Source organism: Lolium rigidum, chromosome 3 (genome assembly GCF_022539505.1).
Source record: "Lolium rigidum isolate FL_2022 chromosome 3, APGP_CSIRO_Lrig_0.1, whole genome shotgun sequence".
Lineage (NCBI taxonomy): Eukaryota > Viridiplantae > Streptophyta > Magnoliopsida > Poales > Poaceae > Lolium > Lolium rigidum.
The window spans coordinates 176,684,393-176,711,425 of NC_061510.1; the positions used below are offsets into that span (position 1 = coordinate 176,684,393).

At 43.9% G+C, this 27,033-nt stretch overlaps 1 protein-coding gene across 1 annotated transcript; it reads left to right on the top strand.

Annotated features, from left to right (window-relative positions):
- Nucleotides 1–12,494: 12,494 nt before the first annotated feature.
- On the top strand, nt 12,495–17,342 carry LOC124702741 (probable beta-1,3-galactosyltransferase 2). Its single transcript, XM_047234897.1, has 11 exons — nt 12,495–13,044; nt 13,876–13,972; nt 14,055–14,110; nt 14,233–14,426; nt 14,552–14,615; nt 14,753–14,825; nt 14,925–15,045; nt 15,302–15,389; nt 15,464–15,589; nt 15,703–15,812; nt 16,812–17,342. Exons 1-11 carry the CDS (start codon nt 12,905–12,907, stop codon nt 16,958–16,960), a joined length of 1,218 nt encoding a protein of 405 aa, XP_047090853.1. The 5' UTR covers nt 12,495–12,904; the 3' UTR covers nt 16,961–17,342.
- Nucleotides 17,343–27,033: the final 9,691 nt, after the last annotated feature.

Here is a 27,033-nt window from a genome sequence, read left to right on the forward strand (position 1 = left end):
TAACTACTCACACATCGATCCGGAGGCGATCATGGCGATGAAGAGACCTCCGGGAGATGATTCCCCTCTCCGGCAGGGTGCCGGAGGCGATCTCCTGAATCCCCCGAGATGGGATTGGCGGCGGCGGCGACGTCGTCTCTGGAAGGTTTTCCGTATTGTGGCTCTCGGTACTGGGGGTTTCGCTACGAAGGCTTTAAGTAGGCGGAAGGGCAGGTCAGGAGGCGCCACGGGGGCCCCACACAACAGGGCCGCGCGGGCCCCCTGTTGGCCGCGCCGCCCTATTGTGGCGGCGCCCCGTGGCCCCACTTCGTCTCCTCTTCGGACTTCTGGAAGCTTCGTGCAAAAATAGGACCCTGAGCGTTGATTTCGTCCAATTCCGAGAATATTTCCTTACTAGGATTTCTGAAACCAAAAATAGCAGAAAATAGCAACTGGCTCTTCAGCATCTCGTCAATAGGTTAGTGCCGGAAAATGCATAATAATGACATATAATGTGTATAAAACATGTGAGTATCATCATAAAAGTAGCATGGAACATAAGAAATTATAGATACGTTTGAGACGTATCAAGCATCCCCAAGCTTAGTTCCTACTCGTCCTCGAATAGGTAAACGATAACAAAGATAATTTCTGAAGTGACATGCTATCATAATCTTGATCATACTATTGTAAAGCATATGAGATGAATGCAGCGATTCGAAGCAATGATGAAGATAATGAGTAAACTAATGAATCATATAGCAAAGACTTTTCATGAATAATACTTTCAAGACAAGCATCAATAAGACTTGCATAAGAGTTACTCATAAAGCAATAGATTCAAAGTAAAGGCATTGAAGCAACACAAAGGAAGATATAAGTTTCAGCGGTTGCTTTTAACTTCAACATGTATATCTCATGGATAATATAACAAGTGCAAAAAGTAAACATGTAAGAATCAATGCACACAGTTGATACAAGTGTTTGCTTCTGGGATAGAAAGAATAGGCAAACTGACTCAAGAATAAAGTAGAAGATAGGCTCTTCGCAGAGGGAAGCATTGATTACTATATTTGTGCTAGAGCTTTTCATTTTGAAAACAAGAAATAATTTTGTCAACGGTAGTAATAAAGCATATGTGTTATGTATAAGATATCTTATAAGTTGCAAGCCTCATGCATAGTATACTAATAGTGCTCGCACCTTGTCCTAATTAGCTTAGATTAACACGGATTATCATTGCATAGAATATGTTTCAACCAAGTGTCACAAAGGGGTACCTCTATGCCGCCTGTACAAAGGTCTAAGGAGAAAGCTCGCATTGGATTTCTCGATTTTGATTATTCTCAACTTAGACATCCATACCGGGACAACATAGACAACAGATAATGGACTCCTCTTTAATGCATAAGCATTCAACAAAAGTTAATATTCTCATAAGAGATTGAGTATTAGTTGTCCAAACTGAAACTTCCACCATGAATCATGGCTTTAGTTAGCGGCCCAATGTTCTTCTCTAACAGTATGCATACTCAAACCATATGATCATGAAAATCGCCCTTACTTCAGACAAGACGAACATGCATAGCAACTCACATGATATTCAACAAAGGTAAAAGTTGATGGCGTCCCCAGAAAACATGGTTACCGCTCAACAAGCAACTTATTAAGAAATAAGACACATAAGTACATATTCTTCACCACAATAGTTTTTAAGCTATTTGTCCCATGAGCTATGTATTGCAAAGGCAAAGAATAGAAATTTTAAAGGTAGCACTCAAGTAATTTACTTTGGAATGGCGGAGAAATACCATGTGGTAGGTAGGTATGGTGGACACAAATGGCATGGTTATTGGCTCAAGGATTTGGAAGCACGAGAAGAATTCCTCTCAATACAAGGCTAGGCTAGCAAGGTTGTTTGAAGCAAACTCAAGTATAAAAGGTGCAGCAAAGCGCACATATGAACATATTGTAGCTATTATAAGACTTTATATTGTCTCCTTGTTGTTCAAACACCTCAACCGTAAAATATCTAGACTCTAGAGATCAATCATGCAAACCAAATTTTAACAAGCTCTATGTAGTTATTCATTAATTGGTACAAGGTACATGATGCAAGAGCTTAAACAAGATCTATATGAGCACAACAATTGCCAAGTATCACATTATTCAAGACATTTTACCATTTACCACATGCGGCATTTTCCGTTTCCAACTGATACGTCTCCAACGTATCCATAATTTCTGATGTTCCATGCTTGTTTTATGACAATACTTACATGTTTTGCTTGCACTTTATAATGTTTTTATGCATTTTCCGGAACTAACCTATTAACAAGATGCCAAAGTGCCGCTTCCGTTTTCTGCTGTTTTTGGTTCCGTAAAGGCTGTTCGGGCAATATTCTCGGAATTGGACGAAATCAACGCCAAACATCTTATTTTTCCCGGAAGGCCCCGAACACCGAAGGAGAGTCGGAGGCGAGCCGGGGCCCCACACGACAGGGCCGCGCGGGCTCCACCCTGGCCGCGCCGGCCTATGGGGAGGAGGCCCCGTGGCCCCTCCGACTCCGTCTCTTCGCCTATATAAGCCCTTTCGACCTAAAAACGCGACACCAATTGACGAAAATCCAGAAAGACTCCAGGGGCACCGCCGCCATCACGAAACTCCAATTCAGGGGACAGAAGTCTCTGTTCCGGCACCCTGCCGGGACGGGGAAGTGCCCCCGGAAGCCATCTCCATCAACGCCATCGCCTCCACCATGCTCCGTGAGTAGTTCCCCCATGGCCTACGGGTTCTAGCAGTAGCTACTTGGTACTCTCTATCCCATGTACTTCAATACAATGATCTCATGAGCTGCCTTACATGATTGAGATCCATCTGATGTAATCGGTGTTGTGTTTGTTGGGATCCGATGGATCATTACGTTATGATTGTCTATCTACAAAGTTTATGAAGTTATTGTTGCTACAATCTTGTTGTGTTTAATGCTTGTCACTAGGGCCCGAGTGGCATGATCTTAGATTTAAGCTCTATAATTATTGCTTAGATTGTATCTACAAGTTGTATGCACATGTCACTGTCCGGAACCAAAGGCCCCGAAGTGACAGAAATCGGGACAACCGGAGGGGATGGCGGTGATGTGAGGATCACATGTTTTTACCAAGTGTTAATGCTTTGCTCCGGTACTCTATTAAAAAGAGTACCTTAATATCCAGTAGATTCCCTAGAGGCCCGGCTGCCACCGGCTGGTAGGACAAAAGATGTTGTGCAAGTTTCTCATTGCGAGCACGTACGACTATATATGGAAAACATGCCTACATGTTTAATAAGCTGGATGTTCTAACTTAATGCTTTGAATCCTATCAATTGCCCAACTGTAATTTGTTCACCCAACACTTGTCACTTGTTATTGGAGAGTTACCACTAGTGTAGATCGCTGGGAACCCCGGTCCATCTTTCATCATCATATACTCGTTCTACATGTCATTGGAAGTAGTATCAACTATTTTCTGGTGCCATTGCTCTCATATTACTCATTATCGTTGCCGTGTTATCTGTTACTATCGCTCTCATATCGCTGCTACTTTCACATCACCCTCGTTACTAGTGCTTTTCCAGGTGCAGCTGAATTGACGACTCGCTTGTTAAGGCTTATAAGTATTCTTTACCTCCCCTTGTGTCGAATCAATAAATTTGGGTTTTACTACCCACGAAGACTGCTGCGATCCCCTATACTTGTGGGTTATCAAGACCGTTTTCTGGCGCCGTTGCCGGGGAGGCATAGCTCTACTCATAAGTTCACCTGGGGAGTACACTCTACCTCTCTCTGCTTTTTTATTTTATTTTGTTTTGCTTAGTTTACTTTTGTTTAGTATATTTGTGCTTAGTTTATTTCTGTCTAGTATTATTTTGCTTAGTTTACTTTTGCCTAGTTTGTTTTTATTTCGTTTTATTTTCCTCATATACCCAAAAATCCATAAAAATTTGAAAAACCTAAAAATTAAAAACTGCTATTATAGGAGAACCTACAACCTATTTGGAGCTTATAGAATATTATAATAATTATAGAGAATCAAGAGCGGGAAAAGTGATGAGTGCTGTGATAGAAAAAATGAATACAATTGCTAAAATCTTGCTTAAACGCCATGATATAAACAGGGTTCCCACAGACGGCACCAATTGTTGAGGGTACTCCTCGGCAATGCCCTCCGTTTGGGGCTTAGGGTAGATGGAATCCTGTAGGCTGACACGAGACATCGGTCATCAAACAAGCGGGGAAAGCGATTTACCTAGGTTCAGGGCCCTCGATGAGGTAAAACCCTTACGTCCTGCCTGTCTGATCTTGATTATGAAAATATTGGGTTACAATGGGGTGCCGAAGGTTTAGGCTGTGATCTCGTCGAGAAGCTAAGTTCAATGGGGACCTAGCTCTAGACTTATGGTGGCTAAGATTGCTAAGATTGCGTGTGTCCTCGGCAACCCCTCTCCTGGCCCTTATATAGGGAGCCAGGTCTCGAGAGATCTGTCCGGGTACGACTAGGTTACAAAGGGTCCTAGTTCTAGACTTTCCTTGTATTCTCCGTCTCTTCGTCTTGTTCTTCAAGGAATTTTCTTCGGCACCGACGTAGTAGTCCACCTTGCCATCGAGTGTCTTCATGGGCCTCCAGTTGGGCCGTACAGGATAGGGCAATAACGGTTACCCGAAGGGTAATGCCCACGTCACCTGTGCTGACAAAAGCTATAGGGACACCAGTCAACATCACCCAAAAAGGTGATGCATGTCTCCCGCTTCACCCGAGCAGGAGAGGCGCTAGTAAATCTTTCCCTTCTTCTACGCGCCATCTCTGTCTAATCCTGACTTCCTGATGTATGTCAGAGGGCTATACTATTGACCTACTGCGGAGCCCTTGCATGTGTGTTCACAAGCTGAGAATTTCGAGAGAGTAGGACTAGTGCGGAGCCTATGTGCAGTTGTATCCCCCGACGAGCGGGCCCTACATCACAAGATTTGGAAGGGGATTCTGTGACTTCGCCTTTCCTGACTTTGGTTCATTGCCAGCCGGGTCCCGCACGCTGTGTGACCCACATTTCAATGATTCAATGTTAGGGAAATGTTAGAGAGTCAGAGTCAAAGAATATTTTCTCCAAGATGTGTTCACAAGCTGAGAGTTTCGAGAGAGGAGGACTCCTGCGGAAGCCTATGTGCAGCTGTATCATCCCACAAGTGGGCCCTACATCACAAGATTTCGAAGGGGATTCTCTTACTTTGCCTTTACTGACTTTAGTTCGTTGCCAGCCGGGTCCCGCGCGTTGTGCGACCTACATTTCAGTGATTCAAAGTTAGGTAAATGTTAGAGAGGCAGGGTCAAAGAATATTTTCCCCAAGATGTGTTCACAAGCTGAGAGTTTCGAGAGAGGAGGACTCCTACGGAAGCCTATGTGCAACTGTATCATCCGACAAGTGGGTCCTACATCACAAGATTTCGAAGGGGATTCTCTGACTTCACACCAAATCCTTCACAGTCAAATCCCACCAAAGCAACAGGCCGGCACACGGGAGGACCTATACACCGATCTAGTCGGTAGGAGCAACCTGCCGCACACCCTTGGCCGGACGTGGGCCAGGCCCATTAATCTTAGTCTTCATTCTTTTGTTTCCTGGTACAGCTCCGTCCTGTTCTGCTCGGTCTTCGTTTTGTCCCTGTTACAATCTGAAAAATGTCGAAAAAAATTCAGATGTTTCTAAAAAAAATATTTTATATGAATAGTTACGAATCTGAACATTTTTTGATTTGAAATTTTTTTAAAAAATGAACAATTTTTAAATTTGAGCATTTTTGGAGACTGATAGTTTTTTGAGTTTGAACATTTTTTGTAAAATCTGAAATTCTTTGAAATTTGATTTTTTTTAAAAAAATGTGAACCGTTTCAAGTGTGCAAGTTTTTATGAATATGATTTTTTTCTTTTCGTTTTTATTTTTTCAAGTGAACAATTTTCTAACTTGAACAATTTTAGAATTTGAACAAATTTCATATTTGAACAAATTTCGAATTTGAACAATTTTAGAATTTTAATAATTCTTAAATTTGAATGTTTTTCGAACTTAGAATTTTTCAATTTAAACAAAATAAAAAATAAACCGAAAAGAAAAGAAAATAAGACAGAAAACAGAAAACAAATAAAAATAAAAACAGAAAAGAAAAGAAAAAAAGAAACGAGAAAAAGCTAAATGGGTCAGGCCCAATACCTGACCAGGGTGTGCGGTGCCTGGTAGGCACCGACCTGGTCCATGTATAGGACTAGCCCCGGCGCACAGGCCGAACTAGGTGCGCGTGGGCTGCGCAGCAGCCAAAAGGGCCCAACCGGGGGCAGGCCGGTCGACCAGGCGCTCGGCCGACCGGTTTGGCGGCCACCGGGCCAGGAGTCGGTCATGGGCCGGGGAACCCCTGGAGCGAGCCCGGTGTGCACGAGCCCAGCGGCCGGTTCCCACCGGGTAGGCCGGTGGGGGGCTCGGCGGGGCCGGGTGGTGGGCCGGATTTCGTAGGACCCTTGAACGTATTTTCTTTTTTTCTTTTAAACATAAAATGCTCCCGAATTCCGATTGACATGAAACCAATTTTGTTGGAAATATAACGACAAACTAAGACTCCTCAGAGAATATTTTTTGAGGATTTTAGAGAGGGAGCCTGCTGGCGTGTAGTTGACACACGTATGTTGGGAACCCCAAGAGGAAGGTGTGATGCGTACAGCAGCAAGTTTTCCCTCAGTAAGAAACCATGGTTATCGAACCAGTAGGAGTCAAGGGCCACGTGAAGGTTGTTGGTGACGGAGTGTAGTGCGGCGCAACACCAGGGATTCCGGCGCCAACGTGGAACCTCGCACAACACAATCACAATACTTTGCCCCAACTTAACAAAGTGAGGTTGTCAATCTCACCGGCTTGCCGTAAACAAATGATTAAACGTATGGTGTGGAAAATGATGTTTGTTGTCGAAGAACAACAGAGAACAGAGTTTGCGTAGATTGTATTTCGGATGTAAAAGAATGGACCGGGTCCACAGTTCACTAGTGGTGTCTCTCCAATAAGATAAATAGCATGTTGGGTGAATAAATTACAGTTGGGCAATTGACAAATAGAGAGGGCATAACAATGCACATACATATCATTATGACTACTATGAGATTTAATCAGGGCATTACGACAAAGTACATAGACCGCTATCCAAAGATGCATCTATGCCTAAAAAGTCCACCTTCAAAGTTAGCATCCGCACCCCTTCCGGTATTAAGTTGCAAACAACAGACAAGTACATTAAGTATGGTGCGTAATGTAATCAACACAAATATCCTTAGACAAAGCATTGATGTTTTATCCCTAGTGGCAACAAGACATCCACAACCTTAGAACTTTCTGTCACATCGTCCCGCATTCAATGGAGGCATGAACCCACTATCGAGCATAAATACTCCCTCTTGGAGTTAGAAGTATCAACTTGGCCAGAGCCTCTACTAGCAACGGAGAGCATGCAAGAACATAAACAACACATATATGATAGATTGATAATCAACTTGACATAGTATTCCATATTCATCGGATCCCAACAAACACAACATGTAGCATTACAAATAGATGATCTTGATCATGATAGGCAGCTCACAAGATCTAACATGATAGCACAAGAGGAGAAGACAACCATCTAGTTACTACTATGGACCCATAGTCCAAAGATGAACTACTCACACATCAGTCCGGAGGCGATCATGGTGATGAAGAGTCCTCCGGGAGATGATTCCCCTCTCCGCAGCAGGTGCCGGAGGCGATCTCTTGAATCCCCCGAGATGGGATTGGCGGCGGCGGCGTCTCTGGAACTATTTCCGTATCGTGGCTCTCGGTAATAGGGTTTTCGCGACGGAGAGTATAAGTAGGCGGAAGGGCAGAGTTGGAGGAGGCACAGGGGGCCCACACCATAGGCCGGCACGGGCCCCATGCTGGCCGCGCCGCCCTATGGTTACGGCCCCTCGTGGCCCCACTTCGTATGCTCTTCGGTCTTCTGGAAGCTCCGTGGAAAAATAAGACCCTGGGCGTTGATTTCGTCCAATTCCGAGAATATTTCCTTTGTAGGATTTCTGAAACCAAAAACAGCAGAAAATAACAACTGGCTCTTCGGCATCTTGTCAATAGGTTAGTGCCGGAAAATGCATAATAATGATGTAAAGTGTGTATAAAACATGTGAGTATTGTCATAAAAGTAGCATGGAACATAAGAAATTATAGATACGTTTGAGACGTATCAGAGCCTCCCAATGTCAAGAAACGGTAAAAACGTCCAAACTCGAAAACGCAATAGAAGATGCATGCGGATTCCGTTTTTGATGAATTTGGGATTGTTGAAAAGCTAGCAAGAAGCTCAAGAACCTCACACAGAGAAACACTAAGAAGCAATAGGAATATGAAAAGTATGCAAAGTATGCAAAGGATTGAGCTCCCTAAAACGATGTGATCAAGTTACCCAACCGAAAGCTCCTCTTGATAGTGCGGCTATCTATCATATAATCCGGTCTCCCAACAACCACCTTTATACCGGTAAAAGGAGAACCTAGAAAGGCCATACCTTTACCTTGCGCATCGTGTTTGATCTTGATGATAACTCTTCAAGCTCCACTCAAGCCGGAATGCCTCACTTGATCAGTGTTGCTTCGTGAAGGCTCACAAATGCTCCCCCATACACCATTATGGGATAGCTTCATTAAGCACATCTTCACATGTCTATTATCACCAAATGGACAGCAAGCTTCAAGCATCTGATCCTCTTGATATGCTCATCTTGAACTTGCCCAACTCAACCTCGATGACGATCACCACTTGTTACTCTCATGGGCTATATGAGATCTCACTTTTGATGCATGCCCATGGAAATATACCTAACCCACGTAGACAACACAAGGGCACATATATGATGGGTTAGTTCATAAAGCATAATTGACAAAGCTTACCATACCACATGACTTCATGTGGCACATTCTTTATGCTTCATGTGTTGACTAAACTTGAATCTAGTATTCGCTCTTTGTATTGGTCAACCTTATATCTTCTCATGCTCTAGCATATTATCTTGAGGTGTATAAAGAACTATTCATTAGTTTGCATGCTCCAACTCTTAGTCAACCATAGCTCAACTTATGAGACTATCATGACACCGACTTAGAGCCATATCTTGAACTCTTCACTTGGAATCAAGCACTCAAGATCTTGATCATTCATTGCTTAACACATAATCTAGAGCATGGCTAATAATGATTTCCACATCAGAACTCCATCTTCATTTTTCTTCTTAATCATATCACATATATGTCTTCAAATCGATGATCTTGATGCCAATACTCAAGGTATATCTTTATCTTCATGGCATTCATACTTGAATCCAACACATGGACTACACGTAGTACCTATGGAATATTCCTTCATATAAACTCAATGAAAACATTAGTCCATAGGGGTTGTCATTAATTACCAAAACCACACATAGGGGCAATATACCCTTACACATACGCCTCAATCGATTCCATTGGAATACCCAACTACACATTTATGATCACCATGTTATAGTGTGATGTTTGATGCAATCAAAGCAGTCTCCGGTGACAATGACTAGATATGGTCTCATGGTCTAAGGATTAGATTAGTATGCTTTCATAAATATCGTAACATGAACTTTGTGCCTTGATCGTGTTACAACACTTAAATTTTGGAATGTCCATCATATCATTCACTTAATGATATGAATCCATTGTCAATGACATGTGTGTCCATGATCGGGAAAGCTCGATCATCGATTGACCTAAATGAACTAGTTTGCGAATGCTCACTAGAGACTCTTGGTTTGCTTACAATACCACACGTGTATCAGTGTTTCTGATTAATATAGTTATAGCATGACACGAAGCTATTATAAACTATTGATGTATGATAATAAACACTATTTATTGCCTCTAGGGCACTATATCCAACAGTACATGGACTAGACCGTGCATGAAGAAGGTTTGTCGGAGACAAGGTGTAAGCAACCGTGCTAGTGTGCACCGCTGTTTCCGGTATTATTATCGCTGGTGAAGGTGGTGCTTTGGGAATGAGCACAAAAATATCAACAATGGCCAATCTGTTCTATGAGATGAGCATAACACGGAACATGATGTGGTGTGGTATATTTCAAAAATTGCTCTGCTAGCTCATTGTCGGTATGGCCATGACAAGAGTCACAGTAACAAACGTTGTGACATTCTGAAACAGCATGTGGCGTTATATCTATCATAATGACTAACTGTCGGACTCATGATCTGACCGGAGGGTTGAGTTCCGGAAGGCTCCGCCGGCGAATGTAACAGTGCTTTGCCTGGAGTTTGCTGGATCGGAGGTATTCGGCCGTGCGCACCGTACCCATGCGTTTGTTCCGACAGTTTGGTTCTGGAGGGAGCGGCGCGAAGCTCTTTTTCTGTGTTGACATCAAGTGACTATGGATCCATGATGAAAGTCGGAAGAAGAGAATTTCATGAAGGCCGGAGGGGAGGACTAGCTAAGGGAGGTTCAAGTCTCCGCGCTGTTGAGGGGCTTTCTTGGTGTCCGGGCTTCACAACGACGGTATGAAAGTGGGGGCGACAACACATGTGAAGCGCAGAATCCTACCTTTCGAGGTGAAACCCAAGGTCTGGCCTTAACCGGTTGTGCCCGGCGGTGACCTTGGTGGAGGCATTGTTTTGAGAGTGAGGACTATCTTCGGGGTGAAAACCTAAGATCTTTGATCGGGCGACGACGGTGTTGGAGCACTCGTTCCCTTCTTGGAGGCGTCGTTTTTGGAGAGTCTCGCAATTCAGGTGTTGTCATGGTGGTGGATGTATTGTTGTTGTTAGGCCCGAGATGTCAGTAAGGGACTTTTGTTTCTTAGTTTTATTTTCCTTTTTTTGGCTGTGTGCATCCATAGTGCCATTAGGGTGGTGCGTTGTTGCAGAGGCTAGGTGTAATTGGTATCTCTCGATATTAATATATTCCCTTTATCGAAAACTGTCATTACGTCATTATCAGAGTACATGCTCTCGAGGTGTGTGGGCTCCTCAATAAGCAATGGCGAAGCATTGGACGTGGTTATGTATTTTGAATTTAGGTTTGAATGGTATTTCGTTTTTCTTTAGTTGGTGGACTAAATTGTTCCTTCGCCATGAGTTTATGGACATTCTTGACATCAGCTATAAAAAAACTATTCTTGGCTCATTGTCTAGTTCCTTCCTTAGCTCCCACTCTTCTTCCCCAAGGATTGGGTTAGGAAATAAGAAAGAGGGCAACGAAAAGGATGGAATAATTAGTTTGTTTTCTTCTTCTTCTTCTTTCAATTATTATTATTATTATATATTATGCACGGGTGACTGTTTTTATGCAGCAATGGCTTGGATTTTGGGGAAAGATTTTCTTTGAGATGGGTATTTCTTGTAAAGTTGATAGAATAGATATAATCCAAGGCAAGTTGAAGAGAGAAAACATAAATTTGGATCTGGAAACCAACTAACCAAGAATAGCTAGACAATGATCCAGAAAATGATTGGCCCCTAAACGCACATGACTAGCATGAGATGTGCCCAGGACTTTGGACTCAGACCAACCTGGATTCGCTCTTTTCTCCACATGGCCATGCCAAGCAACTTATTCTTCCAAGTAGCACCCTGTTATCTTGTGAATTTATTTTTCTCATGTTTTAATCTTCCGTAACAATGTGCAGAACTCGACTTATTTTCCGTGCGTAGACATGTTCTCCCTGATTTCCCTGATAAGTAGCTAGCGAATAATAGTGTTGTGATTGAGAATTAGCTCTAGCTACCTGTAAGTCTGCAATTGTTCATAAGGAGAGAATAACATCCTTCAGCAGAAAGGGAACACGATCCCTTGCCTTGTTATAGAGAAAAGCCAGGGATAGACAACAGAATAGCTACCCTTTTGGAACTACCAGACATCCCTAGTGGAAACCATAGAACTTGGGAGTGACAGATACAATGCTCGCCTTAATAGGCACGCGACTCTTTTTTTATTTTAAAAAAAGGGAGAATGCCACATTAGTGGCATCAATAGTTGCATATAGCTTATTGATTGATTTATTCATAGCACCGTGACTCCTAACATAGACGAACGGGTAAATAATGTTTTATCTCACATCTAAGAAAACTCTACACCCAAACTACAATTTACATAAATTGCTTGGCTACCCTCTTCTTAGAGAATTCAGCTCCAACACAGCCCTGCAACTGTATAAATAGTCATGTAAGCTTAACAACAGGATGGTTCGTTGACTTGACCGTAGGAGCAAAAAGTCGCAGTTTCTACCCACCGGATCAAACGCCTTAATCTAACTCGCAGCATTAATTATGTCATGTCAGTATCAGTACTATAATCCCCCAAGAAGAACAAAGCTTAATCCAAGTTAACCACCAAGTTAAGCCGACCTGACATCACCAAAACAAACGCTGTGCGGAATAACTCAGGGACAGGCACGAGATCCCTTGCCTCCTCGAGACTCTACTCTACTCTGCTCCCTCGTTCGCTGGCTGGCTCACTCACGCACCCACACGCATCACAGATCACACGCACGAGCTCGCGCAGTTGGTGCGTCCTCCTCCACCACCTCCCCCTTCCCCTTCCCCTTCACTTCAAAGACACCAACCAGTGGGAGGGGAATCAAGGAACCCAGGAATCTAGAGAGAGAAGCAAGGTGCAGACTTGTTCTTCACAAAAGCGAGAGAGTAGGAGGCGGAGGAGAAGCAGGGACCATTAGTTTCCTGACTGAATTCTCCTAGTGCGATCATCATGTTTCCGAGAAGAAAGCCATAAGGCCCTGTAGAAGACCATTAGTGTTTGCGCAGAGGGATAGAGAGCAAGAGAGAAGATGAGCTTTAACAAGAGCCGGGGAGCAGCAGGGGGATTGGCGGCAGGGGAGGAGCTGCTGTTCAGGGGCACCATCTCCAGGAAATGGACCTTCCTGCTCTGCCTCAGCAGCTTCTGCATAGGCCTCATCTTCACCAACAGGTGCATGCCAAGTTTCTTCTTCTTCCTTTCTCATCTTATTACTTGCCCTCCTCGTCTTCACCCAGTTTTTTTTTTCGATGCTCAACTTGCCTCGAGTTCTTGAGGTCCAATTAGTATTCTTTCTAATTTTTATTAAGTCCAATTAGTACATGAATGTTGACCGTTTAAGTTCTGGGCGGTATATCAGGTTTCTTCGGCCGCTTCCACAGAAAACAAAACAAAAAGAATGGCTTCGCCAACTCTGATCACCCAGATTTTGACTCTCATCCAATTAATCTCTCCTCCACTTTGAGTTCTTCGGGAAATCTATTGGCTTGTTGAGTTCTTCTGCTCACCCCATTTTAGTCAAGCGAGTACTACCTCCCACGAGGCCACAACCATGACTATAGCTGCTGTACTTGTTTGTCCCTCTGCACAATGACTGTTGCTGCACGTACTCTCAACAGAGACGGGCAGGGGGAAAACGAGGGAAATCTCGTGAATTGCAAGGCTCGTGCAGTGAACGTGGAATTTTGGATGCGTGTACTTTAGTGGCGGATGCGATGCTTCTTTATGTTGGGAAGATCTTGCATCGCAGGCAGGTAATCGTCGATGGCCATTAAACGCGAACTACCCATCCAGCATCTGCTAGCAGTCTACCTGTCGCCGACAACATCGTGGGGCCGTGTCTGGTTTATGTTTGCTCTGGCCCCATGACCCGGCCTAAATCGGTAAAAGTGAAATCACTTTTACGTAGTTCGACCCGATACAATTATCTCTGTAACCCCGTGTTTGCATTACAACCTCAGTACCAAAATGCTTACAGGTTCTCCTTAATGCTGAATGATGCAGGATGTGGACCATGCCAGAACCCAAAGAAATCATGCGGAGATCGGTCCTCCAGGTGGACAAAATGAATCTGGCCTCTAGTCATTGTGCTCCGAAAAGTGTAAGCATAGCTCCACTCATGTCAGATTACTGAACTTCGTTCTGTGATCTGACCATAAATTCCTCCTCAAAAAATAATATAGATCAGCGAGCGAAAAGAAGTTGCTGGAGAAGTCCCACGAACTGAAGATGCTATACTGTAAGTTCACCCGGGGGCTGAATCAGTATTCAGTAGATCTGTTCGTTTTCTACTGGTTCAGACATCACGCTAGTGTGTTTGCCAGACGCTTACGAACACTTCCTTCTGTTGTCACTTGTCAGAACATTGGACAAAACTATATCAAACTTAGAAATGGAGCTAGCCTCAGCGAAGGCGACACAGGATTCTATCCTCAACGGCGCACCATCACCAGAATCGACGGAGAAACGCAAGTACTTCATGGTCATTGGCATTAACACTGCGTTCAGCAGCCGGAAGCGACGAGATTCAGTTCGTGCCACATGGATGCCTCAAGGTTTTGCACTTCTTTGTTCTTTCAAGTTACTATTCAAACACTTCTCTTTTTTTGGTGACAAATGTTGCAGTGCTTCCCTGCCTCAGTACCTTGTTCCCTGATCTGTTTTGTGGTATTCGCTACAGGGGAGAAAAGACGGAAGATGGAGGAAGAAAAAGGCATTATAATTCGTTTCATCATAGGTCATAGGTTAGTTCATAAAAATATCAATATACATATATGCTCAGGACAATATACTTGACATTTAATGGCCCAGAATATAAAATTTACAAATATATCTTTCAACTTAGTGATATCTGAAACTTGCGATTTGTCATATTCGACAGTGCAACATCTGGTGGGATCCTCGATAAAGCAATTGACGCAGAAGATAGAAAACATGGTGATTTCTTGAGGCTGGTAAGTTCCTTTTTGGAGTTTATATGCAAGGTACAGTATTTATATCAATTTGTATGTGCAGAAATTAAATATTTTTGGAATGCTTTCTCACTCATACAGGACCATGTTGAAGGGTACCTGGAACTTGCAGCGAAGAGCAAATCGTACTTCGCCAAAGCAGTGTCCATGTGGGATGCAGAGTACTTTGTTAAGGTGGATGACGATGTACATGTGAATATAGGTGAGTACATTTTGCTACCAGAAACATTCAGTTGATTTTTCTTTTTGCCTGTGATAAATTCGTACAACAATTACGCGTTATGACAGTCTCTTACATTTCATTATAGCTTCACAATTACATGGAAATTACCAGTTACGACTAAAGTTTATCATTATTTGTTTATAATAAATATGTTACTTCTGAAGCTAACTCACATACTTCCAGATTCTGCCTCGCTTGTACTTTTCGATATAACAAAATTCCAACTATACTGCAGCAACTCTTGGAAGCATATTGGCTAGACATCGGTCGAAGCCTCGGGTATACATAGGGTGCATGAAATCCGGCCCAGTCCTTGCTCAGAAGTAAGTCCATTTGATACTATAACACATTTGTTGATCTTGCGATGGCGGCTAAAAGTAGAATTATTTTCTTTCAGGGGTGTAAGATACCATGAGCCTGAGTATTGGAAATTTGGCGAATGGGGAAATAAGTACTTCCGCCATGCGACCGGCCAGCTCTATGCCATCTCAAAGGATCTGGCCTCTTACATATCAATCAACCAGTAAGCAATTTATATATGCATGGTTTACCTTCTTGTACTAGTATTGAATTTTCTATGCACAACACCTACCCATCGCTGACTTGACTGACTATCATTGGATCGCAACATTTCAGGCATGTTCTCCACAAATATGCTAACGAGGATGTATCATTGGGAGCCTGGTTCATCGGAGTAGATGCCGTACACATCGATGAACGCCGGCTGTGTTGCGGCACACCGCCAGGTAAGCTTGAAGCCTCCCACTCCTTTTAAAAGAATTGCTTCCTCTTTCAGATACTAGCGAACTGCAACTGTATTTTTACTGTACCTTTTACGGGCAACTACAACTGTATTTATCTACCATACAGCTTACTTGACCTGTATGCAATCATTTCGGAAAGCAGCGTACCTATTCTTAATGTGTAGTTAGAAGTTGGAGCGGTTGCCAGTCAACTTCACTAAGTAGGTGCGGTATCAGCTATCAGAAGCATGTGCTTCTCAACGTTGTTTATGGTAATCATGTGCGATCAGTCTGTGATGACATGTGATCTTTCGTTTATAAAAAGAAAAGAAGACCCCTCTTCCTCTGAAACTTTCACCGTCCCTTCTGAGCAACTAACAGTACACATTAGGTACAGTTTCTTCAGGGATAGTGTACTGAGGAATATGTTCCAAGTAAATATTACCTCCGTCCCAATGAATAAGGCGCACGCGTATTCTAAGATGAACTTTGACCATAAAAATTGAGCAACAAAATCTTGGTTATATTATATGTAATTAGTATCGTTGGATTCGTATTGAAAAACACTTTCTAACGATGTTAATTTCATACAAACAATTTTTATATATTTAAAGTAATACTTAGTCAAACGAAAAGCACGTAAAACGAGGGCGCCTTATTCCTTGAATCGGGGGTAGCATATAGTAAATAAAATTTATGTAACTGATAGATTCTACATGACGAACACAATTTATATGGTAGGTAGGAAACATATGTACATTTCAAGAAGTCCTAACAGTGATCCGAACTGTCATCTGACAGCGTTAACCACCACCACAGCGGCAGTGAACCTGAATTTTTGTAAGACAAATATAGATAACTGTGGATTTACTTGTGCGCACCAAATTTAAAGATCATGACAGCAAAGTCTTCCACATATAAGTATTAGTACAGGAGTAGAAATCATTTCAGTAATTTTTTTTGGATATATTTGAGCTAATTGTTCTTGTCACAATTGTTCAGATTGTGAATGGAAAGCGCAGGCGGGCAATGTCTGTGCGGCCTCGTTCGACTGGAGCTGCAGCGGCATCTGCAAGTCCGCGGATCGGATCAAGGAGGTCCATCAGCGATGTGGTGAGAATGAGAATGCTATCTGGAACGCAACCTTCTAAACTGAAGAATCTTCAAACTACACGCTATTGAAAGAAGCGGGCACATAATATCGATATTCAATTCATGCTTTAGCGGACCAGATATTCTAACCATTAGTTGGAATATCAAAATATTGGAGATGGTGGCCGATTCAGAGCGCATATCAAGAGCATGAGATGATTGTACAATCAAGTGTACAAGCATGACCGACAGTAGAAGTCTTCTTTTTTCTTCCCTTCCGTTCGCTTTCTTCTTCTTTTAGTAGTTTCATTAGGAAGTGTATCAATGTACGTGGGGGAACTTTTCTGTTTTGGTCCTGGAGAAGATCCCTGGGAACTTTACCTATATAAATGAAAAGGTAGTGAGGAGGAGAGTGGAAGGAGAGGGAGAGTTTTCCCCCCACCATTCTTGGATAATGCTTATAAGTGATGCTGGTTGATTAACATAATACAGAAGTTGTTCCTTCTCCAAGATTGTTTTAATTTTGTTTCTATACCTCAGCCACTGAACATGTCCATGCCATTGAACCTTTCAATGCAAATTGGATGCATATATTTCTTCTTACTAGTGAATATACCTGTGTGCGATGAAAATTTGGTGTTCTCTTTTTTCATCACCACCGTCACCAACCATGTAGACGTCGTCTCCGGTTGGTTAATTGATGTATGAAGGAACAATTTCAGGAAATTATAATAAGCAAACAGTTGCAGCAAATGATGACAAACAACCAGATAACCTAAACACATCAATAATAATGCAACATATGACTATCTGAATTTTCACTTATTATTTGTACTTATTGTAGAACGATATATTTGTACTTATTGTAGAACGATAGAGAGGGAGAGAGATTGGCGGAATATGATGGATGATTATTGAGCCTCATGGGCGAGTATATATAGTGGTACGAGACTTGGAGGCCAAGAAGACTCTGCTAGAGATAAGGTAGGATACAGATTGCAAATCTTAAACTACCAAATACATGCACACGAAATATATCTCTAACATCCCCCGCAGTCGTAGCGGTAGCGTCGTGAACAACTAGAGTGTCGCGAACGATCAGACTGTGCGGCCTCTTCCAGGAGAGACACCGATTCACGGTGTGAAGGTGCAGAAAGACAATTGCAAGACCGACCACTTGGTAGAACTACCAGGTCCATGTCCACAACCAGCAATAACATACATGACGAATCTGACTTTGATGTAGATGAATCAAGTAGCCATAGCATAGCCATCAGAAGTCGTGAAGTTTTTACTCGTCAGAACTCTCCTTCTGTTGATCAAGGTAAGTTGTGCTACCAAGTGCTTACTGATTTAGCATGTTGTACTGCAAGTCCTTTCACGCATTTTGCTAGCTGTGGTTGCTGAGGTTATGTGCCTCCCTTGTTTGTTGATAATATTGCTACAGGGCAGGGCAGTGACAATGCTGATTTGGATGAAGCAGACGAGGACCCAGTGGTGACATCCGAGAATGGCACTGTTGATAAAGGCACACTCGTGTAATTTGTCTGTTCCTTATTGAGTCTATTTGGTGTAACACCGTTATTATCTCATCAGTTGTTTATATGTGTAGCGGTAAGGGGGCGAACATGGGGAAAGGACTGATCAAATTGACCCGTTCTCGAGGATCCAAGCTACCTCTGATAATAACAAGAGGGAGGACAAGGCCGACATCAGCTTTTATCGACGCAAAATTTGTAAGTGAGTGTAACATTGCAGTCAGGAACCATATTCCTGTATATACGCATTGGAAGAAGTACTGCCAAGAACCAGAGCTCCTGTGTGACTTCTATGAAAAATGGCGGTATTTACAAACTACATTCTTTTGCCTCCCTTTACTGTTTATAAAGATGTTATTTCTCAGAAATTATCATTCTTATGCATGTTCTTCCATATCACTAGGGTAAATTTTCAATGGACGCGAAGCAGTTACAGTAAAAGGTGCATGCAACAAGTATCTTCAGAATGGTGTACGTCAATTTTGGCATAATCTGAAGAAAAAAATACTTTGATGGCGTCCCACTTTCGGAAGTGCCGATTGAAAGTCATGTTGCCAGTACGACTCGCAAGGATTGGCGCCGGCTTGTGGAGCACTCGAAGTCTCCCCACACTATTGTCAGTCTATTTTGTAAAATTGAAGTTTTTTACTTGTACAGGCATATGCATGTATAGCGTTAGTAATTCTATATTTAATGCAGAGGATCAGCAGTATAAATAAAAACAACCGTTCTATGGTTCTGCTCCATCAAACAACTGGGTCACGCAGCTACACTGCACACGTGGAAAATCTGGTAAGTCAAGAACCGTATTGTTTACAGAATGATAGAGTACACAGTTCCATCAACAAGCTGGATGGATATTTATTATGTAACTTGTATTTTGCTGAATGCATGCGCTGGTCTTTTAAATCACTAATTGCGTTCGTACATGTTTGACATAGATAGTTAATATATCTAACTTCTGGTATCATTTCTATGATGTTCACTTTGCCAAGAAGGTACATTGCTTAGTTCTGCGATGGATAGCTCAGGTGCATTTTAAACTAAATTCCTTTTTTGTTGGTAGCTATTTGTAGGAGCTTTTGTGCACATTGTTGCTTGCGCGCGCTAAAGTCTGCAGATTCTTTCTACAATATAGATGCTCTACATTGAAATGTTCTAAATAGTGATTAGCTTGCCGGAAATTCAATTCGGCTCCCGGGTGCGTATGCTCCCTCTACCAAAAAATCATATTTCGAAATATCGAAAAATTTGGACAAAAAATTCTACATGTACATCTCCATAATATACGTGTGTTCGTCAAGTTTCACGAAAAATCAATATTTTATGTGGTCTATATAAAAAAGAGAAACTTTATCTTGTGAAAAGCATTATTTTTAGCACTGAATTTTGTCTTTTTTACACACGTCACATGATAAGTCGAATTTTTATGAAACGACTTTGTGAAGATGTACGTGCGAATTTTTATTTTCAATTTTTTAAAATTTTAAAATATATGTAAGATGCATTTCAAAATATAGGGAGCATATGCACCCATGTTCCAAAACACCGCTCCCCTTAGCTTGCACACCAACATATAACATAGCACACATTATTAATTATTCACAAATACTTTATAGAACCTATAAGCTGACTGCATGTATGTGTTTGTTTTCAGGGAGACTCGTACATGGGTAAACAACCAAATCATGTGGATCCGTTCAGGGAGACAAACCGCAGCAAGGACGACTACTACTCCTCTGAAGTACAACTCGTTCTTGTGAGTAAGCATTTAATGAGTTATCGCTGAAACAAAGTTTATACATTGCTTCATCTAACACCAATCTTTCTTCTGTCTTTATTGCTAAACAAGGCTGAGATGGAAAAATAGATTTCTCAACCTACACTAGATGGAGAGCGAAAGAATGAGACCCAAGTTTTATCCGAGGTCCTTGGTAAGAGAGTAAAGAAACCTATGTTTCTTCAGAATGTGGGACTCGAGCATAAACCCACGCGATCAAATATGAGCACCCTAGCTGATTTACTGGAGACAAAGCGGAGGAGAAAAATCAGACCTTCAAGATCTTGTCGACTCCCAGCGTGCTAATCTGTTCGAGCTTAACATAAAGGTACATGAATCGAGAGAGAGGCAGGTTACCCTTAAGGCAAGGCTTCAAACGTTTACCAGGTTGAAAGGATCGTATGGCGCACCTAGAGGGGGGTGAATAGGTGCTAACCAATTTTTAGTTCTTTTTCAATTTAGGCTTGACACAAAGGTAAATTCTCTAGATATGCAACTATGTGAATTTACCTATATGACAAGGTTAACAACTAAGCAAGATATAGCTACGCAATATATAGGAGATAGAATAGGATAGAGGTAACCGAGAGTGGAGCACGCGGAGACACGGAGTTAATTCCCGTAGTTCCCTTCCTTTGCAAGAAGGTACGTCTACGTTTGGAGGAGTGTGGTTGCTACGAAAGCCAAACCAACGACACGAAGGCTTCACTCAGGTCTCCTGTGAGCAACGCCACGAAGGCCTAGCCCACTTCCACTAAGGGATTTCCTCGAGACGGAAACCGGACCTTTACAAGGTTCTTGGGGCACACATCCACAACCAAATTGGAGGCTCCCAAATCTGTAACAACACAACAATCAACAAGAATACATCAACAACAAATAACTAGGTATCCAAAGAGGAACACTATCAAGAGGGCCCTCAAGCATATGAGGGGGAAATGTAAATCGCTTCGGTGAGGATGTAGATCGGTGTCTTCTCCTTCGAATCTCCAAAGATCAAGAGCTTTGGTTGGGTGCAGGAGGAGATCTTCCAAATCTTGTGTTCTTGAGGTGGCTCTAATGGTGTTGAGGCTTGGCAGAATTTTGTGCAATGATTGAGCAAGTTGGGAGAAAGAAGAAGGGGGGTATAAATACCCCCTCTCAAAATCCAGCCGTTGGGGACTTTCGAGGGCCGGATAATCCGGCCTAAGTTGGGACCGGATAATCCCCCCCCCCCCCAAAAAAGTCCGGCCCTGGGGAAATTCCGGCCAAATGTCCGGCCAAAAATCCGGCCCAATGCCAGGGGTGGCCTGGTGAAACATTTTCTGCTTCCTTTTGTCTTGTTTTTTCACACAAGACACCCATATACATGTATCTATATAATCTCTGCACCACTTCATCAAACATTAGTGACTCACATATATTGACATCAAACACTCCAAAACATAATGTGAGAGATGTTCTTTCACAGGTTCGTGCGCGAGTAAACATGGTGAACTGGTGGTGCTATGGTGGACAGTTGAACTGTATTTTGGGCTGGTGGTGTTGCGTTGGTGCAACCTAACTATTATTATTTTGGAGGAGTTGAACTGTTATATACTTATATTGATGGTGCAAGTATGTAGGATGAACTTAAGATCGAATGTAAATTGATGCACAATTATCTAGTTATTTTGTATGTAATTATTTTAGACTGTTTATGTATTATTTATATGTAAGACCGCCACAAAACGGCCGCTATTTGACACGCTGGGTTTGATAGGCTGGAAGTAACGGCCCAGCTGAGATAACGAGGTCGGACATTGTTTACGGGCCGGCATTTATGGGCTGGTAGTAACGGGCCGGCTGCGATAACCAGGCCGGGCCGTGCTAACAAGCCATTATTAACAAAACATCATTGATGGGCTCGAAGTAACGGGCCTTTTTGCAATTGTTTCTTGAGACGTTGCAGTAGAAATAACAGGCCCGGGTAGTAAGGTCGCGCATTTAGGTTGTTAAAATGCCAGCTGTGAGTGGGCCAAGAAAAAGACCACAGTAAATGGGCTTGTCATTATGGGCCACCACAAATGGGTCATTTCCATACCGGACCGCCACAATTGGGATGTCCTTTAATGGGCCGCTGTAGCGACTACAAACATGGGCCCAAAGTCCAGTTCTATGCCACGTGTGTGCCTGCATGTGGGTCCTAAATGTCCACGTGTCAACAGTTCATTGCTCCACGTGTCGAGAAGGTAGTGGGCCTTCTACACGCACATGTTGGTATTCCGAGTGACACGTGTCAACATGCCAATGTCCACGCTCGAGGCCATGTCAGCCTTCAAATGTAATTCTGCATGGCCACGTGGTGGGAGGAGGTTCGTCCGGAGTGGTTAGCTAGACGACAATGATGACATCATGCGACATGCCTGATAGGTCAATCATTGAACTGACATAATGCCTCCAAGGATTCAACCGGAGTACAACAAGCCACGACGGCCAAGGGTGTCACAGCGGAGCGGGCCGGGTGGGTTCTTGGCCAGCACAAAGTCATCATGGATCTATGACGCACTTCCCTAACCGTCAGCCGGACCATCTGTGACGCGAGGTTCGCCACGGTCTTCCAAACAGTCAGCAACACGTCTCTATGACGGGTTTTCCCATTCGCTGACGAAGTAAAATCGCTATAGACTTGCGAGTTGTTTGTAGCGTAGAGAGGGAGAGAGATTGGTGGAATATGATGGATGATTATTGAGCCTCTTGTGCGAGCATATATAGTGGTACAAGACTTGGAGGCCGAGAATGCTCCGCTAGAGATAAGGCAGGATATGGATAGCAAATCCTAAACTACCAAATAAATTGACACGGAATATATCTCTAACATCCTCCGCAGTCGTAGCAGTAGTGTCGTGAACAAATGGAGGGTCGCGGACGATCAGACTAGAGAGAAGTAGAACCAGCTACCTATTTTTTTCAAAGTTTTAAATAGCCAGCTATAGCCCGGCTATAGCCTTTCGGGAGACATGCCACTGCGGCTATGTCATTTATAGGCTAAATGAGAAAAAACGGTAATACCCGGCTATAGCCCTATTTTAGCCCCTTTTTAGCCTCTAATTTAGCCGCTAAACCTCCTAGTTTTGAAATTTCTTTTCTATTTTCTTTTTTATTTCTTGTTTTCCAAATTTGTGTTTAATAGAATGAGATAAAACTTTGAATAACTAATACTGAATACATGTTTGCCTTGAAAATTTAAATAAGTTGTATCACGAATCATGTTTGAGTCATAGTTTTCCTCTTCTTTTGGTAAGATGTGATTGGAATATTCCAAATTTATGAAAAAAGGCTAGATGGAATAGCCTGCTATAAATTGGCTATGGCCTTTAATAGCCTCCAAAAAATCGCGGCTAAATGAGATAGTCGGCTATTTTAAACTATGATTTTTTCAATAAAGAAAATATATTAGTATCGAAAGGTACCAATTATTACACCCAGCCTCTGTAACAACGCAACACCGTAATGGTATTACGAATGCACATAGCCAAAGAAGAAAAAGAAGCTAAGAAAAGAAAAGTCTTGGTACGGTATTTCAGCACTAGCAGCAACAATACAACCACCACCAGGACAACACCTGAACTCCAGTCTCTCCAAAAGCAACGCCTCCAAGGAGGGAACAGTGCACAAGCATCGTCATCGACCGATCAAAAGACCTTGGGTTTTCACCTTGAAGATAGTCCCCGCTCTCAAAACAATGCCTTCAACAAGGCCATTGTCAGACACAACCAATTAAGTCAAGACCTTGAGTTTTCACCCTGAGAGGTAAGACTCTGACCTTCACCTGTGCTGTCGCCCCCACTTGCATACTGTTGTTGTGACATCCAGAAAACGAAGCAAGTCCCTCAACATCACAGAGACTCGAACCTCCATTGCTAGTCCTTCAATCCGGCCTTCATGATATTCTTCGTCTTTGATTTCACCATGGATCAGAATGTTATCTGATTGTAACAAAGAACAGAGCTTCGCGCAATTCCTCTAGAACCAAACGGCCGGAACAAAAACATGGGTGCGCATGACTGAATAACACTCGATCCAGCAAACTCCAGGAAGAAGGTGCACTGTTACATTCGTCGGTGAAGCCTTCCGAAACTCATCGATCACTCCGGCTAGATGAAGAAGAACCGGCCTCATGAAGGTCACCATCTTCGTCAAAGTAGAACCCTAGGATAACCAACTTTATTGAAGCCAAGAGAGTAGCCCCACGCTACCCGCCGGAAACCTGCAAGATTCGCCGCACCAACCCCTCGAGCCTGCGCGTTGCGCCCGCGCGTAGCAGCTACATGAAGTAGCCGCGGCCCACCCAGCCCTTCACGGGCCCAGATCGGGCCCGCACATCAGCGCCACCGCATGCAGCCGCACCCCGGACAACGTCGCCTGCTGCGCGAGTAGGCCACAACGCACGCCGGATGCAGCCAGTCCACCTTGCCGCCGTCTGGATGCAGCACCGCCAGAGAGGCCAGAAACGTCGCTGCCGAAAAACCGCAGAGGCGTGGTTCCCGCATTCACCGCAAGCTCCCCCGGTACCACCTTCGGAGGCCAGGGCCGCCGCCACTGCGGCGAGGCCAGCGGCAGTGGCGGAGGGGCGCCCAAGGAGGAGATCTGGCCGGCTGCGTGGTTTGTCTCCCCCATGTCGCTCGAGCGGAGCGAAGCGGGATCTGCGCGTGCGGTTGTTGTTTTCAGGTCGATGGTTGCCACTTCTGTACCTATGGTTTTCCATTATTACTAAATGAGGGTATAAGCAAACAGTTTCAGCAGATGATGGTGCATTGTATTTCTAAATTCATTTCGGACGTGTTTGGTTCACCGAATGGTAACGGCAATGGGACTGGTATGAGATTACATTGGTAGTTTGGTACTGTACATCGGTGTAATCGGGAATTTCTGCTGTTTTGTTTGGTTTCAACCGGTAAAGGCATCAGTTTACTTCCAATTGTTTGGTTATACGATGGAATCTGAATACGACAACTTCTGATTAAAGATAATCAAGCAAAATCTGAGACGAAAGAGAGCTGATAGGTGTCTAGATAGAGAGAGTGCACCGGACCGGAGAGCAGACGGGAATTAATGGCATGGGGATCCGGTGAAGATGCAGTAACTCAAGAAAGGAAGCGAACCAGCGGCGGCGGCCGCCGCGCTACTCCTCCGCGTCGCCGCCTCGCATGCTCATGAGGTGGAGGAAACCCAATGGGAGATCGATCGGGGTCTCCATTGCCGCCCGCATCGCGGCTGGACTGGACGTGGCTGCCGAAAAACACCGGTAAGGCGGTAACGAAATGTGTTTCCGGTGGGGGCCAGCCCAAGCCCAGACCTACGCGATATTTTGTTTCCGCGGTATTTGATTGCAGGCCAGCCCAAGCACAAACAAACGTGGTTAACGGTGTCCAATAAAGTTGCCGAAAGTTTCAAAAAAAACGTGGTTAACGGTATCAATTTGCATTGTAATCAAAAACGTTTTGTCGTGTCCTCCTTGATCGAGCATTGGTGATGGCACCGTGGAGTTCTATGTTTCTGATGAGATCGGTTACAAACCTGACCGGGTTACTTCAGATCATGGCCCGACTTTGCTCAGATGGCATGAGACCGCTAGTCAGCGAAAGGATACAAACGATCGCATCTTCTGATACAAGCTGATGTGGGAGGGGCACGAAAACTTTAAGCCCTTCTTAGATGGTACTTGGTTGGCGGATGATCCGAGAGGAACCAACGCTAAGGATGAACCTCAAGCTACCCGGAAACCTGAAAACATATGATGGCACGGAAAGGCCGGATACCTGGATTGAGGATTACTATAATGCAGTAACCTTTGCCGAAGGAACCCCAATATCGCCTGCCGCATGCTTCAGCTGTACCTTGTGGGTCCAGCCCGGATCTGGCTCAGCGACCTCGAGAAGAATTCCATCTTTTGCTGGTTTGACCTGAAGACCGCCTTCGAAAAGCACTTCAGGGGCACCTACAAGAGACCTGCCACGACAAGCGACTTACAGACATGTATCCAGAAGAAGGGTGAAACATTAAGGAACTTCGTCACCCGATGGCTAGCAACAAGGAACGAGTGTGAAAATGTCGATCACACCACGGCTATGCACACCTTTATAGGTGGACTGCAGAGGGGAGGATTACTGCGGCACAAGCTTACTTGCTTGGCTAACGCAAACAAACTGACTTTGGATGACATGATCTCCATTGCCAGCGATCACACTACCGTCGATGACGACGCAGGCGGAGACCTCACAGCCACAACAATTCCCCTGCACCAGCAAAAGAAGAACCGTGATAACGGTAACACCAGCGGCACTAAGCGGAAGAATCCACCTGATGACCAGAAGAGTGACGGATCCGAGATGGTCGCCATGGCTTTCCAGCGCGGAGGTCAAGGAGGCGGAAGAGGCCGCTGCCGCGGAGGCGGAGCCGGCAGGGGCCAGCAGCGTGGTGACGAGGTCACCGCCGCCGGAACCCGCGCCCCCCAAACATACGAGGAGTACAGAGACATGCCCTACCTGGCCCACCTGGATCCGGCTACGGGGAAGTCCACTCACACTAACCGCAACTGCAAGTGGGTCAACGATCTCAAAGCTGACCCGGAAGCAGGATACAAGCGAGCCCGGAAGCACCGCCCACGCGGCAAAGGAGGCAAGGGCAAGAACAAGAACAAAGAGGAAGACAGTTCCGAGGCAATGGATGAGGATGACGCTTCGCCGGACCTCAAAGACGGATCCACAGCTAAATCCAACCCCTTTGGCAAAAAGAGTGTAGGCGCGTATCACACCTTCCTCGGAACCCCAACAGTCCGTGCAAGCAAGTCAGC